This window comes from Leptopilina heterotoma, unplaced genomic scaffold (genome assembly GCF_015476425.1).
Source record: "Leptopilina heterotoma isolate Lh14 unplaced genomic scaffold, ASM1547642v1 Lhet_314, whole genome shotgun sequence".
Lineage (NCBI taxonomy): Eukaryota > Metazoa > Arthropoda > Insecta > Hymenoptera > Figitidae > Leptopilina > Leptopilina heterotoma.
The window spans coordinates 124118-141240 of record NW_025111015.1 but is presented as its reverse complement, the minus strand read 5'-3'; the positions used below and the strand labels follow the sequence as shown (position 1 = coordinate 141240).

The following is a 17123-nucleotide window of genomic DNA, read 5'->3' as shown; positions in this document are numbered from 1 at the left end:
CACTCGAGAAAAAAATTTATTTGAAACAACCAATTTCTTTTTTCTTTGAATCAATCGCATATATACAATTTGCATTGAATATTTTTTTGGTTCAAAAATTCCAGTTAAAACAATTAAAATTCTTTCTGGGAGCGGAAAATTTTATTTTAAACGTATCAGCGTTTATTTAAATCAAACATATATGTTTATTTAAATTAGAGAAAGTTTCGAAAATTATTCCGCGCTGGCAAAATTTAAAATTGACTAATTAAATAATTATACATTATTATTAACTAATTTATTTAGTTATTATTATTATTATTATTATTATTATTAACTAATTTATTTAGTAATTATAATTATCATTAACTAATTAAATTTGTCACTTTTAGGATCCTTTATTACTTTCAGAAGATTTGAATCTGAAATATTTTAAATTTCTTTTTTAAATTTAAAATAATTTAATTTCTTTTTAAATTTAAAATAATTTAATTTCTTTTTAAATTTTTGTTATTCTTTTAAATGAGATGTTAATTAAAAAATCATTTTTCCTCCCACGTGACCTTAAGGTGTTTAATAGAATTTTTTTTGGGGGGTAAAATTTTAAAAATAGAGAATGTCTATTCAATTTAACTGTAAAAACTCACTCGTAGCTCCATCTTCAAATTCACGACTCAAACATTTCAACGTAGACTTTCTAACTTCAAGAAAAAAACAATTTTTTTCGAAAAATTTGTCTTCTGAATTAAAGGGGAACAATTTTTTTTCCCCAAAGTAGTTCAAATAAGATAATTTCGATAAAAATTTATTAAAATTTAAATTTCAAATTTTCTTCTTGGTAATCAAGGTAACTTCGACATTCTCTTGTGGCTCAATCTTTAAACTGATTCTTGAACCTCGTACACTTTCGATGTTTGTAGATAAAAGCATTGCTGATAAATTAATTTCAAATAATGATTCTGCATAGGTAGGAAAACACTTTTTTATTAAACATTTTTTTTTTTTGTAAAGAATTCTTTTGTTGAAATAAAGTTCTTATTTAAAAAGTATCGCCGATTATTTTGAAACAAATAAAAATAAATAATAACTATTTAAAAAAAGGATAATAAATATATACTTTATAATATAAAAATACACAACGTATATAATTATATGCTAAATTTTAAAATTAATTAAAAGAATTTAAAATCATTCGCTATAAAAAAAAAAAAAAAAAGAAAATGATTCATTTCAGTTACAAAGTAATCTTATCTGTATAATATTATAAAGTCCAATCTCAAGATTTTTATTGTCAAGATTATAACTTTTTTAGTGAATAAATAAACAAATAAAATGAGGGAATACTAAATATAATAATACCTATATGTATTATTATAATTATTATTCTTTTTATTGTTTGTATTGTTATTGTTAGTATTTTTACTATTGTTTTTGTAATTAAATTTTATAAATTATTTATGTAATTAGTTTATATGAGTTTTGTAATTGGATCCTCGAACCCTACTGAGCAAAGGGTGAGTAAATAACGTTAATAATTTATCATTATTATTATTTTTGGCTTTTTACATAAAAACGCTTTTTAATTATTTTATAATAAAAAGACCTGAAAATAATTTTTATTATTATCATAATTATTATTAGCGTTAATATTATTAATTATAATACTAAATAGTAATAGTAATAGTGGTAGTAGTAGTACTAATAGTAGCAGTACTAGTAGTAGTAATAGTACTATCAACACTAGTAATAATACTATTAGTAGTAATAATAGTAGTAGTATAAATTAATACTATTAGTATTAATAATATTAGTAGTTATAATAAGTAGCAGTACTATTAATATTAATAGTAGTAGTAACAATAGTAACAATACTAGTAATAGTAATAATAATAATAATAATAGTAGCAGTACTAGTAGTGGTACTATCAGTAGTAATAGTAATAATAGTAACAGTACTAGTAGTGGTACTATTAGTAGTAATAGTAATAATATCAGTACTAGTAGTGGTACTATTAGTAGTAATAGTAATAATATCAGTACTAGTAGTGGTACTATTAGTAGTAATAGTAATAGTAATAATAGTAGTAGTACTAGTAGTGATAATACTATTAATAATAGTAGTACTACTAGTAGTTGTATTTGTCGTAGTCTTATTGCTACTAATATTGTTTGCTACCATTACAATTATTATTACTATAAACTTTGAATAAAAAAATAATTATTTTCTGAAAATAAAATTAAAATTAATTTTTATAAAGAATGTAATCAAGAGAGAGAGAGAGAGAGAGAGAGAGAGAAAATAATAAAAATAAATGACGAAGTGCGCGACGCAAAATAATAATATAACCGAAGGTACTTGACTTGCCCTTCTTCAAGGTGAGGCCCAAGTTGGGCCCCAAGTTGTGGCGTTTTATTGGTGAGAGGAAAGTGATCCAACGAACGCAAGAAACACAAAAGTGAACGAGTCGCATAGATATACACGCGCGCGCGAAACGAACACATGGTACAGAAGTCAAATATTTTTCATATTTTCATTAATACTTTTAAGTTTTTTGTCATTAAAATTTCACAAAAGTTTTTAATTTTCCATTTTAAATGGAAAATTTATTATTATTATAAAATTTTAAATCTCGGTAAATTTATTTTTTCCTTTTTTCGGAAATGTTTTATTTTTATATTCATATATGCCAAAAAAAAGTGGAGTTTCCCCAGTGATTCGATATTTAATTTTTATTCCTCTTCTTTTCTTATTTCCATTTATTGTGAAAAACTGTTAATCATCAAAAAAAAAAAAGAAAGAAAGAAAGAAAGAAAGAAAGAGAGAAAAATTGATAAATCTTCCATTACAGCTTCACTCACAGGACAACTTGTTTGCCACGTTGAGCAAAACACCTTTAATTATACCTGAATTTTGTGACAAAAATTATTTATATAAACAAGCCGGTGAGTGTTATTATTTACGTAGTATAATTTAAAAAAAAAAATTTATTCTCTATATGTAAATTATTTTTAATTATTTGTAATTATTATTTTAATTTTTGGTAGTAATTTTTTCTTTTTTTTTTTGCAATTAATGAAAATTTACATTTAGAAAAAAAATTATTGTCTTAAACTTTCATGCATTAAGAGTCCGATACGGTGATGGTTACGGGAAAAAAAAGTAGGACGTTTTAAAGTAATCAGGTGAAATGTTGTGTAGTAATGTTTGACTTCTGAAAAAAAAAGTCGATAGAAATTTATAAATATTCTAATATTTCTAATAGTAATATTATTTTTGCTAATAATTTATTTTTTCTGTTCTATAAATTATAATTTAGAAAGAATTTATGTATAGAATCATTATAAACAAAGCTGAGAAAAATGACACATGCAGGATGACAATATAAACACTTAGCAAGAATTTTCTTTTTTGCACTTTTTTCATTTATTTGTTTACTTCATTTTACAAACGTTAAAAAATTTTTTTTTTATTTATATAATTTCAATTTATATTTATTTATTTTTAGTACATTCTTTTAAAATTGATTTTATTCAATTGTTTATAATAATATATTTTTAATCAATTATTATCAATTGATAAATTTTAAGGAATTATTTTCAATTAATTACTTTGAGTCAATTATTGTTATGGAATTATTTATATTTATCTATTTTTAAGCAAACACTTTAAATTAATTTTATTCAATTATTTATAATAATCTATTTTTAAACAAATATTTTCAATTAATTCGAGAATTAATTTTATTCAATTATTCATAATAATGTATTTTTAAACAATCATTTTTACTTAATAATTTTAATTAATAATTTTGAAAGAATTATTTTAAATTAATTGTTATTAATCGATTATTTTCAATTAATTACTTTTAATCAATTACTTTAAATTAATTATTTTTAAATTAATTACTTTCAGTCAATTATTTTCATTTATTTTTATTGAATTATTTATATTTATCTGTTTTTATTTTTAGTCAATTATAAATTTATTATTTTTAATCATTTAAAAATTTATTACTTTTAATTAATTTTAAATTAATTATTTTCTATCTGGCACTAAAAAGAGATTTTCAATTTAGAGGATAAGTTGAGAATTTATACATCCACATAAATGTAGAATACAATTTTTTTTAATATTCCATTTTGCAATTGATTTAAACCAAAAAAAAAAAAAAAGAAAAAAGAAAAATTAATGAGTATTTAAAAAAATCGAATATCTGTAATTATTTGTTTTTACCTCGGTATTTATCATTTTTCATGATTGCTGGGAGAAAAAAAAAAGTTTGTATAAAAGACAAAACATCCTTCTTGCAACTAGCGTCATATATTATGTGCATTTACATTTATAACATTTTAATAGAAAAATAAGGAAAATTTGTTACTTTTTTTTCAATTGTATTTAGTTATTATCATAATTTAGTAAAAAAAAAACCAGTGAAATGTCAATTTTATATCATTTTTTTTTTATTTCAACTTTGATACATTGCTTTTATAAAAAGATACTTTTCTTTAAGATTTGTACTTATTTTGTTATTTGTTTAATTAATTTTCATTATTTTTCTTCTTTTTATTATTTTTTCCTTTTTTTCTTATTTTTTTTTTTTATTCTTTTTTTATTTTTATATTTTTTTATTATTTGTTATAACTTTTTATTACTTTTATTATTCTTGTTTTGAAAAGAATTTTAAAAATTCGCGCTCAATTTTAACCGTTGAGATCGTTGGGGAATTCCCGCCTTTTTTGATGACATAACCTCTTTAAGAACGAAACGAACGAAACTAAGGCCTAATCGTCTTAAAACTGAATTTAATTATTTTTAAATTAGAATCTAAATTGAATTAATTTACTGTTTTAAAATTTCGGTTTTTGATTTTGAAATCAAAAAAATAAGTTGAAAAATAGAAAAATAATTAAAAACAATATAAATAGAAATTAAATATTCAATTTAAATTAATTTTACTATTGCAAAATACTGAAGAAAAAACAACGATTCTTAAATTAGTATTAATTATTATTTTATTTTCCTTTAGAGACAAAAAAAAATCCTGTTTTTAGAGAATAAAACTTCTATCTTAACGGTTTAGTGTCTAGAAACTGTTCCTACGATTACGATCATTGAGTTGAAATTTTATTAATACTTAAAATCACGGTAATTTAATATAATACTTTATTACAATATTATACTAACAGTTTTGTGTAGCGTAAATATAAAACTTTCTTTTTAAAAAGGAATTTATACACAAAAATTTTCTATAATGTATTTCCACGAAAAAAAAGAAACACAAATTTCTTTCCATTAAAATAGTATTAGTTATTTTCGAAATTATTTTACTTATGTTAATTTTTATTTGCCCATATATATCACTTTCGGTAAAAGGACGGCATGAATTATTATTGTATTTATAATAAACTATATTAAAATCATTTTACAATTTACAATAATATTTTTGTTCTAAATTATTAAAATAAGCAGAAAGCGTTAAATAAAGTGGAATAAAATAAGGGGAAAATAATTTTCAGATGAAGTATTTAAATACACAATTATTCACAATTTTTACTAAGAATTAATTTCAATATATTGAAGTATAAATATTATTGTGATGAATCATAGATTTAGAAGTTTCATGAGAAAAAAAACAAGAATTTTTGTGTTCAACCTTTCCTCTTAGTACGCAATTTATATTTGCTTACGGCTTAATAGCAGGTCTGTTGAAGTTTTTAAAATAATAATATTTGACAGGCTCTTATTTCAGCATTTTGACACTCACACTTACAAATAAACATATTCACATGAATTTATTTTTTTTAATGTCAAATATAATAAACTTTTACGCCTTTTACCAGTTGTGATTTTTCAGTAAATATTAAATATGAGAAGAAAAATTACAACACATTTTACTCAAATTCTTTAACAATAATAATTGGAACATATATTTAAATTTTAAATAAAACAGTAAAATGTAACGATATTTTCATTTTATTTTCATTTTAATAAAATATTATTTATATATATTTAAATTGCTATTCAATTTCGAACAATTTCTTAATTTGACTTAATTTTAGAATTCAATTATTTAAAAAAAATTTTATTAAAATTATATTGAAAACAAATCAATTATTATTATAAAGAATTTTTTTTTAAAGAATTCAATTATTTTCATAAATAATATAAAATTTTTCAACAAATTCAATTATTTAACACAATTTTCATAAAATTTTTTAATTTCTTGACAAAAATAATTTCTTTAAAAAATTTTTTTAATAAATTCTTCTCAAGAATGCAATTATTTTAAAAACTTCATTAAAGTTCGGTGACAAAAATTCAATTATTTTTATTAATAATAAAACTCATCGCAGGATTTCAATTATTTTTTACATAATTTTAAATTAATTAAATTATTTAATTAATTGAAAATTTTAATGCAATTCTTCGTAAAAATTCAATTATTTTAAAAAATGTTGATAAAATACTTCATAAGAATTCAAATTTAAGAAATATTCAATTATTCAGATAAATTATTTATTATTTAAATAATTTCATTCTCGTAGAACTTTCAAATAAGATTTGATTTATAATTGAATGAAATAAAATGATTGAAACTTTGAATAATTTTATTTATAAATTTCAAAAAAAAATGAATTGAAAAATGATTGAATTTTGAAAGAATTACTTTTGTAATTTTGTAGAAATAGTTAAATTTCAAAAATACGTTACATTGAAATCATTTGAAATTTTTGAATTTCTGTAGACAAAATAAATATAAGTATTTAAATATTTAAAAAAAAATTATTCTAATTTTGAATGTAATTAAGAAATTATAAAAAAAAATTGAGTCGTCAAGTTTAATTTTTCGATAGGTACTTTTTTTTCTACTTTTTTTCTGTCTTTAAGATACTTTTTTGATACTTTTTTTTAAATTAAGTATCGAGTACGAAGCCTGAATATTGAAAAAAAAATAAACCTTTTATTTTGCTTGTGATTTATTTTCTTTTGGATATATATAAATTAAATGCAAATAAAAAAAATGATCCATTAAAATAAAGATTGGATAAATTTTTTTTTCCTTTTTCTCGTTTAAAAAAAAATCGCGTGCGACGCGATCCCATGAATTACATGTACATACATGTTACAGTCATTTTGTTTGGGATGAAATAATCAACGATGTTTTGCATCTGTAACATTATATCAATACAAACGTATATTTTCAGTTAGCAGTAGTATATATATATATATACATATATATACATATATATATACAACTTTCACTTGACACTTTCTCTGTCCTCAACATCCCGAAAGTAAAATTTTTCTCCAGGTGAAAAAAAATTATTTTTTTTTTAATTTTAGTAAATAAAAAAAATTTATATTTTTTTATATATTGTACATATATTTCTCGCATTTTCTCTCTCTCTCGCCTTGGCCACCTTGGGGCCCTCTACCCTAATAAAAAATAATAATAAATTAATAATATTATTATTATTAATATTAATGTTAATATTTAAAAATTAATTATTTATATAATTTATTTTATAAAAATTTGAGAATGTATTTGAGAATCCCTTTGAGAATATTATAAACAGATGTATAAATTGTCGTACTTTATTCTTATCTTCTAACAAAAAAAAAGAGAAAGCTACCCTTTAAATAAATATATACATATGATTATATAATAAATTAATTAGAGAAAAAAAAATGGTATAAATTGAAACTAATTTACTTTTCATGTTATGTAATTATTTAATGCTTCTTTATAATATATCGTGATTGTGTATCTATTATATGTATGTGTATATCCATTATGTTTATCTGTATTTAAATAAACGTTAATCGCAATTTGTCTCGTTGAAATTAATTTATATACTTGACATTTTTCACCTTTTTCATTTTATCACATGAACATTATTCTAGTTTTCAATGTTTATGATAAACTTGTATCATAATTTGTTAATAACTACATTCATTTGTTTGTATATAAGTTTTCTATTAGTTATTCTCTCATTATGATTGTTTCTTTCTTTTTTGTCATTTATATCATTTTTCATTTTTTTTTTATAAAAAAATAGTTATAAAAAATAGATATATTCTCAATATCGAGGATTCTCCTTCATTTTGATGTAATGTTTCTTATTACGCGTGTAGACATATTTTATAAATTGAGTGGAGATTTTTTTTGTGAATATGGTAAAAATTTATATGTTTGTAGATAAAATATGTGCATTTGATTAATTTTTTTCCTCGATCTAATCGACCCTCGGGCTAAAAAATGAATTTAGAAAATAATTTTAATTTGTAATTTTTTGTTGATTTTTACTATGAATTTATTTTTGCTTTTTTACCTTGAATTTGTATTTCGTTTTGACTTTTGTCTTTATTAGGTTATCGCATTTGTGGTTTTCACTTTGATTTTGACTTTGATTTTTAGTTTGATTTCGACTTTGGCTTTTATTTTCATTTTAATTTTCACTTCAACTTTTAAACATTACTAGGAATTTATGGCTTTCACTTTGATTTTCACTTTAATTCTGACTTGAATTGTCACTTTCTCTTTAGATTTGATTTCTTATTTTGATTATGACTTCAAATATGATTTTTGTTTCGAATTTTATTTCTTATTTTGATTTTGATTTTAATTTTGACTTTGATTTAGCCTTCAAATCAAATGTGACTTTCGCTTTAAATTTTTATTTATTATTTTGATTTTGACTTTAACTTTTGAGTTGATTTTCATTTCTTACTTTAAATCAAAGTCAAAATTAAAGTAAAAATCAAACTAGAAATCAAAAATGAAAATCCAAAATCAAAGCCAAAATTAAAATCAAAATCAACGTCAAAATCAAAATCAGAGTCAAAATCAAAGTCAAACTCAAAGTCAAAATTAAAGTAAAAATCAAACTAGAAATCAAAACTCAAATTCAAAACCAAAGTCGAAATCAAAATCATAGTCAAAATAAAGTCAAAGGCAAAATTAATGTCAAAATCAAAGTAGAAATCAAATCTCAAATTCAAAATCAAAGTTGAAATCAAAATCAAAGTCAAAATTAAAGTCAAAAGTCGAGGTCAAAATTAAAGTCAATATCAAATTAGGAATCAAATCTCAAATTCAAAATCAAAGGCAAAATTAAAATCAAAATCAAACTAGAAATCAAAACTCAAATTCAAAATCAAATTCGAAAAAACAATCAATGTCAAAATTAAAGTCAAAGTCAAAATCAAAGTCAAAATTATAAACAAAGTCGAGGTCAAAATTAAAGTGAAAGTCAAAATTAAAGTCAAAATCAAATTAGTAATCAAAACTCAAATTCAAAATCAATGTCAAGATTAATGTCCAAATCAGACCAGAAATCAAAACTCAAATTCAAAATCAAAGTCGTAATCAAAATCAAAGTCAAAAGTAAAGTCAAAAGTCGATGTCAAAATTAAAGTCAAAATCAAAGTCAAAATCAAAGTCAAAATCAAAGTTAAAGTCAAAGTCAAAATCAAAGTCAAAGTCGAAATCAAAGCCAAAATCAAAGTCAAAATTAAAGTCAAAGTTGAAATCAAAGTCAAAATTGAAGTCAAAAGTCGAGGTAAAAATTAAAGTCGAAGTCAAAATCAATGCCAAAATCAAAGTTAAAATTTAAGTCAAAATCAAAGTCAAAGTCGAAATCAAAGTCCAAATCTAAGTCAAGGTCGAAATCAAAATCAAAGTCGAAATTAAAATAAAATTCAAAACTAATGTAAAATTAAAAATAAATTTTCCATTTTAATAACAAAATGTAAATAAATAATTTTCACATTAAAGAAAATAATAATTTTTTTTTTCGCAAAACGCTCCAATGTTTATCGATTGTTATTATTATTTTCTTTATAGAAACAGTAATGAAGAAAGTGAAAAAAATCAGTAATAAGTAAATAAAAAGACTTGACTCTTGAACTCATATAATTTACCAGGTGTCAAATCTTATGACATCACCATGAATAGTAAATTATTTTTCTTTCCTTTTTTTTTCTTCTTCGATGCTTCTGAATTTTTAAGTGCGATAATTATTTTAAAAATGTTTCCAAGAATTCTTTATATTAAAAACTCGGGAGTAAAAAAAAATCAGTTCTTTTCTAAGAATTAAATTAGTTTTTTGAATAACATATTATTAAAAACGAATTAATTAGTTTTGAATATAAATAAAAAAATCAATCATTTTTAAATAAATAGAAAATAAATTAAATTAATTTTTATTATTATTAAATATGAATTCATTTTGACTGAATTAAACATTAATTAATTATGATTAAAATAAACAACAATTCATTTTTACTTAATTAAACATTAATTAATTTTAATTAATCTAAACAATAATTCATTTTGACTGAATTAAACGTTAATTAATTTTAATTAAACTAAACAATAATTTATTTTGACTGAATTAAACATTAATTAATTTTAATTAAAGTAAACATTAATTAAATTGAATTAAATTAAACATTAATTAATTTTGTAAAAAAATAATTAATTTTCCATAAAATTAATTAAATAACATTCATTAATTTTTATTTAAATTAAAATTTGACTGATTTTCATAAAATAAAAATTTAACTTGTTTTCATAAAATTAAAATTTAATTAGTTTTCATAAAAATTAGAATTCAATTAGCTTTCGTAAAATTAGAATTTAATTATAATTTTTTAAATGAAAAGCTAAATTTTTAATTAATTTATAACAGAAGAACTAAAAATGTTTGTATTTAAAATATATAATATTGAAAAATAAATTTTTCTTCAGAGGAAAATTAAAAAAAAAAATTTTTTTTCAAAGCCAGAAAAAAAATTAGATTCACTGTTAGAAATGTCTTATATATATAGGCATTTAATTTGTACCAATTAATTAGAAATTTTACTTAAACGGAACATAAACTTTCTAATGATGAATTTGTGCATGCAAAATCAATGATTTTCTAATCAAAATATGCGCAAAAAAACGAAAAATTCAAATAAAATTGATATTATAATTATAGAGAATTATATAAGAAGATAGAAACATTTTATAATTTATAAAAGGTTAAATTACTGAAAAAGTATAGAAGTAATCTTCTTGCTTAATTATATTAAGTAATAATCAATATTAATAATAAGTATAATTATTATTGTAATTTCAGCTACAATAATAATTATATTTTTAGTTAATTATATATTATTATATATTATATTACAAATTTAATGATAGAATTTATAATAATTATATTTTAATATTTCGCATTTAATCAGAATTATTTACAAACAAATTTTGTCATTCATCAACTAGTCACTTCACTGAATATTATGTAATATATTTATAAATTATAATTATTATAATTTACAATTTATTATATTACAGACTTATAATTTATTTAATTATAAATTATAATTATTACAATTATAAATTACAATTATAAATTACAATTAAAAATTACAATTATAAATTATAATTATTATAATTTATAATTATTGTATTAATTAAAAAAAAAAAAATAATAATTTACATTAAAATAAAATATAAATTAAATTTATATAAAAAAATTAAATCATATGTAATTATGAGTAAATTATAAAATACTTATTATTTACAGAAAGACAGGAAGAAAATTCTTTAATAATACAAGAATATTGCTGTAAATAATAAATAAATTTAGTGGAAAATTCATTTTTTTTTTTAAAAGAGTAAAAATTTTTCTTGATAAATATATAATTCTTATTTCATGAAGAGAGTACCGTAAGCGATTTGGATTTTGCATTTCTGCTGACACAGAGTAGTAGTCAACTATGTTGCAAGAAACCACATTATTTACGATGCTCTGAAGGAATCAGAGAGAAAGAGAAAGAAAAACAGAGAGAAAGAGAGAGAAAAGAACTTTAATATTGTTAGTATAGATATCAAGTTTTGCAGGTGAAAATATTTATATACGCATTTGTATTTTATTATGTAGATTACTGTAAATATTATGCAAACATTCTAAAATAGAGTCGATTACAAATTTTCTAACGAGACATAAATGTCCCATCAAACTTTATGAACTTTCCATCATAAATTGTTATTATCTCTATATACTTATATATTTACTATTCTTATTAGCTCTATTATTATTATTATTTTTATTTTTTTTCTACTTTATAACTTTGAAATTGATAATACAATTTTAATTTCAAAATAAATACTGAAGACCAGAAGTGAATTTGAAGTCGATTTTTTTAAAAATTGTCCGCCATATTGGATCCACCATTTTGAACCCATAGGCACCCAAATTAGTTTTTCCTTTAAGTTTCTACATAGGTATATGTGGTATTAAGGGTTGTGGGAACACACATGGGTTCCATGGGTTCTCATTTGTATTTTTTTAATTACACATCAATATGGAAAACCATCCGAGGGTCAATAGGAGAACCACACATATAGGTTCTTATATAAAAATATAATATCGATTATTGGATTATTGTATTATGAATTCCTATAGGTTCCTGGGTTTCCATACAGATTTTAATTTGGAAAGCATATAATTCCCATATGAATCTGCATGTAATTCCATATAGGTTCCCATATAGGAACCCATATGAACCCAGATTCATACAAAATAATTAGTGAATTGAATTTGAAAGGAGACCCATATGAATGCCAATATGTCAACACACATAGGTTCCTGTTTTAAAATAGAATATCGATTAATATATTATGGGTTCCCGTATAGGTTCCTATATTTTAATGAATAATTCCCGCACATGAGTCTCTATATAGAAATCCATATAGGTTCCTATAAAATAATTAGTGAATATATATTGAATTTGAAAAGTGATCCATATATGGGAACCCAAATAGGTTTTTATTTAAAAATATAATAAAACATATACATAATATGGGTTATTATGTTAAGTATTCATTTAATTCAATTATATATTATGGGTTCCCATAGGTTCCTATAGTTTTATACGGTCTTTTATTCCCATATGAATCTGCATGTAATTTCATATAGGCTCCCATAGGAATCCATAAATAGGTTCATACAAAATAATTAGTAAATTGAATTTGAAAAGTGACCCATCAGGAACCCAAATAGGTTCTTATTTAAAAATATAATATGGGTTATGTTATGCGTGTTCATTTAATTCAAGTAAAAATTCAGTTATTTATAAAAGTAAACATTTAGTTCAACTGTTCAAGCCAGTAAAAATTTGTTTTGATTGATTGAAGTAAAAATTAAAGTAAAAATAAAATTTAAGTAAAAATTGAGTTACAATATTTATATATAGGTATAATAGTGAATTAATCGAAAATTTTAGTGGTTAAATTAAAAATCTATTCAATGTACAATATAAAATATAAATCTTAAGTATAAAAAGCATCGATTAAAAAATTTATTGTCCAAAAAAGAAAATCGTTATAAAAGTGTAAATTTTTTCAGTCTCTTTGTTTAAAAAAAAAAAAATCTTTATGCCATAAACATTGAATGTAAAATACATAAATAGAAGAAAATGATTTATAGTCCATAAGAAATGAGAAAACTTTATATTCTCACATTGACGAGAGATTTAATAGTGCAATCGTTAATGATTATATTACTATTACTATTGTGTAATTTGTAGTTGAACCATGTCACTAGAAATAATAACTTGAGAGTAAGAGAGAGAGAGAGAAAAAGAGAGAGAGAGACACATTGGCAAGTTAATAAATTGCTAACGGGTCTATCTCCCGCGTGTTTCCAACTGACCGAGATATTGCTTCTCCATGAAAATAATGTTGCACTGACAACATAGAAATAATGCCTTTGAAATTATAAGAAAGAAAAGAGAGAAAAAAAGAGAAACGAATGTGACGAAAAAAAAAACACATTTATGCACTTTACATACTTGTTTGTTTTGCGTAAACGGGATTTTCATGATCAGATTTTGTAAAATATTTTTCTTTTTATTCCCTCTGTAAAAGTGTGGAAAAAAAAGAATTTTATTTACACCGAACTATTTTTTTAAAAACAAATTTTTAGATACATGGAATTTCATTTCAAGAAAGTGAATTTTACTTTAGATTTTAAATTGACGAACTAAATTTTTATTTCATTGCGGGTTCCTATATAGGCAATTTTATTAAAATTTTAGAAAATAATTGAATTTTTTCGAAAAATATTATTAAAAATTTTTTTTAAATTGAATTCTTTCATGAAATGTTATTAAAATTTTAGAAAATAATTGAATTCTCTTAGTGCGATATTATATTGTTTGATAAAAATAAAATTTTGTTTGGATTATAAATCCAAATAAAATAACAGCACTATATTATATAATAATTGAATTCTTTTGAAATTTTTTATAACGTATTAAGAAAAAATATTTAAATTCTTTTCTGAAATTGTTTGAAATATAATTGAATTTTACAAATTACAAATATAATTGAATTGTGTCAATGGATTTATTAAAATTTTAGAAAATAATTGAATTCTTTTGAAAAATATTTTTAAAAATTGAATTTTTTCATGAAATTTTATTAAAATTTTAGAAAAAAATTGAATTCTTTGCTGAAATTGTTTTGAATATAATTGAATTTTACGATTTACAAAAATAATTGAATTGTGTCAAAGGATTTATTAAAATTTTAAAAAATAATTAAATTTTTTTGAAAAATATTTTTAAAAATTAAAAAAAATTGAATTTTTTTATGAAATTTTATTCAAATTGTATTAAATATACAGTTGAATTTTTGCAAAGAATTTTACTCTTTAAAAATTAAATTTTGAATTGTTTTGAAAGATGTATTAAAATTTTAGAAAATAATTGAATTTTTTTGAAAAATATTGAATTCTTTCCTGAAATTGTTTTGAATATAATTGAATTTTACGATTTACAAATATAATTGAATTGTGTCAAAGGATTTTATTAAAATTTTAGAAAATAATTGAATTTTTTTGAAAAATATTTTTATAAATAAAAAAAAATTGAATTCTTTTATGAAATTTTATTCAAATTGCATTAAAAATATAGTTGAATTTTTCCAAAGAATTTTACTCTTTAAAAATTAAATTTTGAATTGTTTCGAAAGATGTATTTAAATTTTTTGAAAATAATTGAATTTTTTCGAAAAATATTATTAAAAATTTTTTTTAAATTGAATTCTTTCATGAAATATTATTAAAATTTTGGAAAATAATTGAATTCTTTTGAAGAATTTTATAACGCGAATTAAGAAAAAAATTGAATTCTTTCAGTGAAATTTTTACAAAGATTTTTCTATTTAAAATAATTGAATTGTTTCGAAAGATTTAAATATTAAAATTTTAGAAAATAATTGGTATTCATTCGTGAAATGTTATTAAAATTTTGTTAAAAGAATAATTGAATCAATTTTCGAATTTGAAATCTAAATTTAGTAAATATTTGGACTAATGTAAATTGTTTTAATAAAAATTAGACTTCAAATAAAATTAGTCTTAAAAAATTAGGTTTAAAAAAATTAATCTTAAAAATTTATTTATATACAAATACAGTAAATTACTGAACATAATTAAGCATTTCTCTCTACATAACATGAGAATTTTTTTTAATAAGTAGACCACACGTCTCCATATGCACATTTTCAAGGAGACAAAAAAAGGAGAGTAAAAATTTTAAATCACTTTTACTTTTAAACAATTCTCACACACTTACTCACTCACACACAAGGAGAATTTATACCGAAAATATATAATTGCAGGTAAAATGATATATTTTACCCAACGAGAAAAAATCGTACAATTAAAAAATTAAAAAATTATCTAATAAGAAAGAAACCTAAGTGAAAGGTCATTCTTTTTGTATAATTCTCGTTTCGCAATATTTACACTCTAATTTTGTTTTCTTATTTATTTTTACAAAGTATATAATTATGCTGGAAACAATTTAAAAAAAAATCACAACTGTAAAATCATATTCTTTTTTTTTCTCCTGCAATGAAAATAATTTGCTGAAATAGCTTCACGTGTGTGCGCAAAATTGCATGTGAATCAATCATACATTTCCGGTTAATAAAATAAATTTTTTTTTTAAATTGATTACGAAGTAAATTTTTTTTTTTTATTTGAATTTTTGAGACATACTAAAATTATAGTGATTTGAATTTATGAGCGGTGAGTTCTTTTTCTCCGCGCATGTATATTGGAAAATAGTTGACACGTGTTGAAAATTATAATAATAATAATAATTATTATTATTTTTATTAGAAACCCTAAAACAATAATTTAATTCAATTCAATTGAAATTTAATTCAATTATTTCAAAAATTGAGTAAAACTCATGATTTTTATTTATTTATTTATTTTTTTAATTATTATTATTGTTATTATTTTTTATTATTATTATTATTATTATTATTATTATTATTATTATTATTATTATTATTTTTATTATCTTTCACTATTATTATTATTTTTCTTTTTGATTACTAATTTTCTTTTTTTATTTTAATTAAAGGAAGAGATGCCGGCGTTAATGCTATTTGGAAGGAAGTGGTTAGCTGCTACTGACGATCTTGTATATCCGGGACTATTTGAAATATTCATTCGTATTACTTGGTGAGAAATGAATCTTTTTTTTTTTTTTTTTTAAAAAGTAACAAATTTCAAATTTTAAGAAAAAAGTTAAAAAAGAAATAGAATTATATATTTCAAGGTCTATAAAAAAAAGTTAATATCAAAAGTGATATCAAGGATATTAAGAGCACGTTAACATCTTAAAAAAAAGAGGAGAGAAAAAAAAAAGAATTTTATGACTTAGTGTCTTCAAAACCGGTTTCTTTACTGGGAATAAAAGGCCAAGACCAAAGATAAAACTCAATTTCTATGTTGATTTGCATTTTGTATGTCATTATAATGTTTCTCGTTGAAATCACATATTTCTTATTATATATCAACCTTCGTTAGTTAAAATCATTTTTAATAAATCCATATAAATATTATTAACAAAATTGCTCGCAAAATTGGTCACAAAAATTTTCTATTTCTTTGAAATTTTTTTTTATTTTTATTATTATCATTATAGTTATTGTTGTTATTATTATTATTATAATATATTTATTAAATATATAGTATAATGTAATTATATTTCCCAAAATTTGTTTAAACTTGATTTTTTTTTTTTTTTTTTTTTTTAATTAATAATAATATGCAAATTTTTGTATTCA

At 20.5% G+C, this 17123-nt stretch overlaps 1 protein-coding gene across 2 annotated transcripts in view; it reads left to right on the top strand.

Moving 5' to 3' along the window:
* Window positions 1-17123, top strand: part of LOC122504763 (diacylglycerol lipase-beta-like) — a 97441-nt gene that overhangs the window by 69403 nt on the left and 10915 nt on the right. Inside the window, exons 1-3 of one of the 2 annotated variants that reach the window (XM_043615999.1) lie at window positions 2324-2482; window positions 2829-2922; window positions 16415-16515. In XM_043615999.1, the coding sequence (XP_043471934.1) occupies window positions 16421-16515 (95 nt within the window). In that variant the 5' untranslated portion in view covers window positions 2324-2482; window positions 2829-2922; window positions 16415-16420. Of the gene's footprint in view, window positions 1-2323; window positions 2483-2828; window positions 2923-16414; window positions 16516-17123 lie in introns of those variants that run through there. The other variant, XM_043615998.1, reaches the window with a different exon arrangement.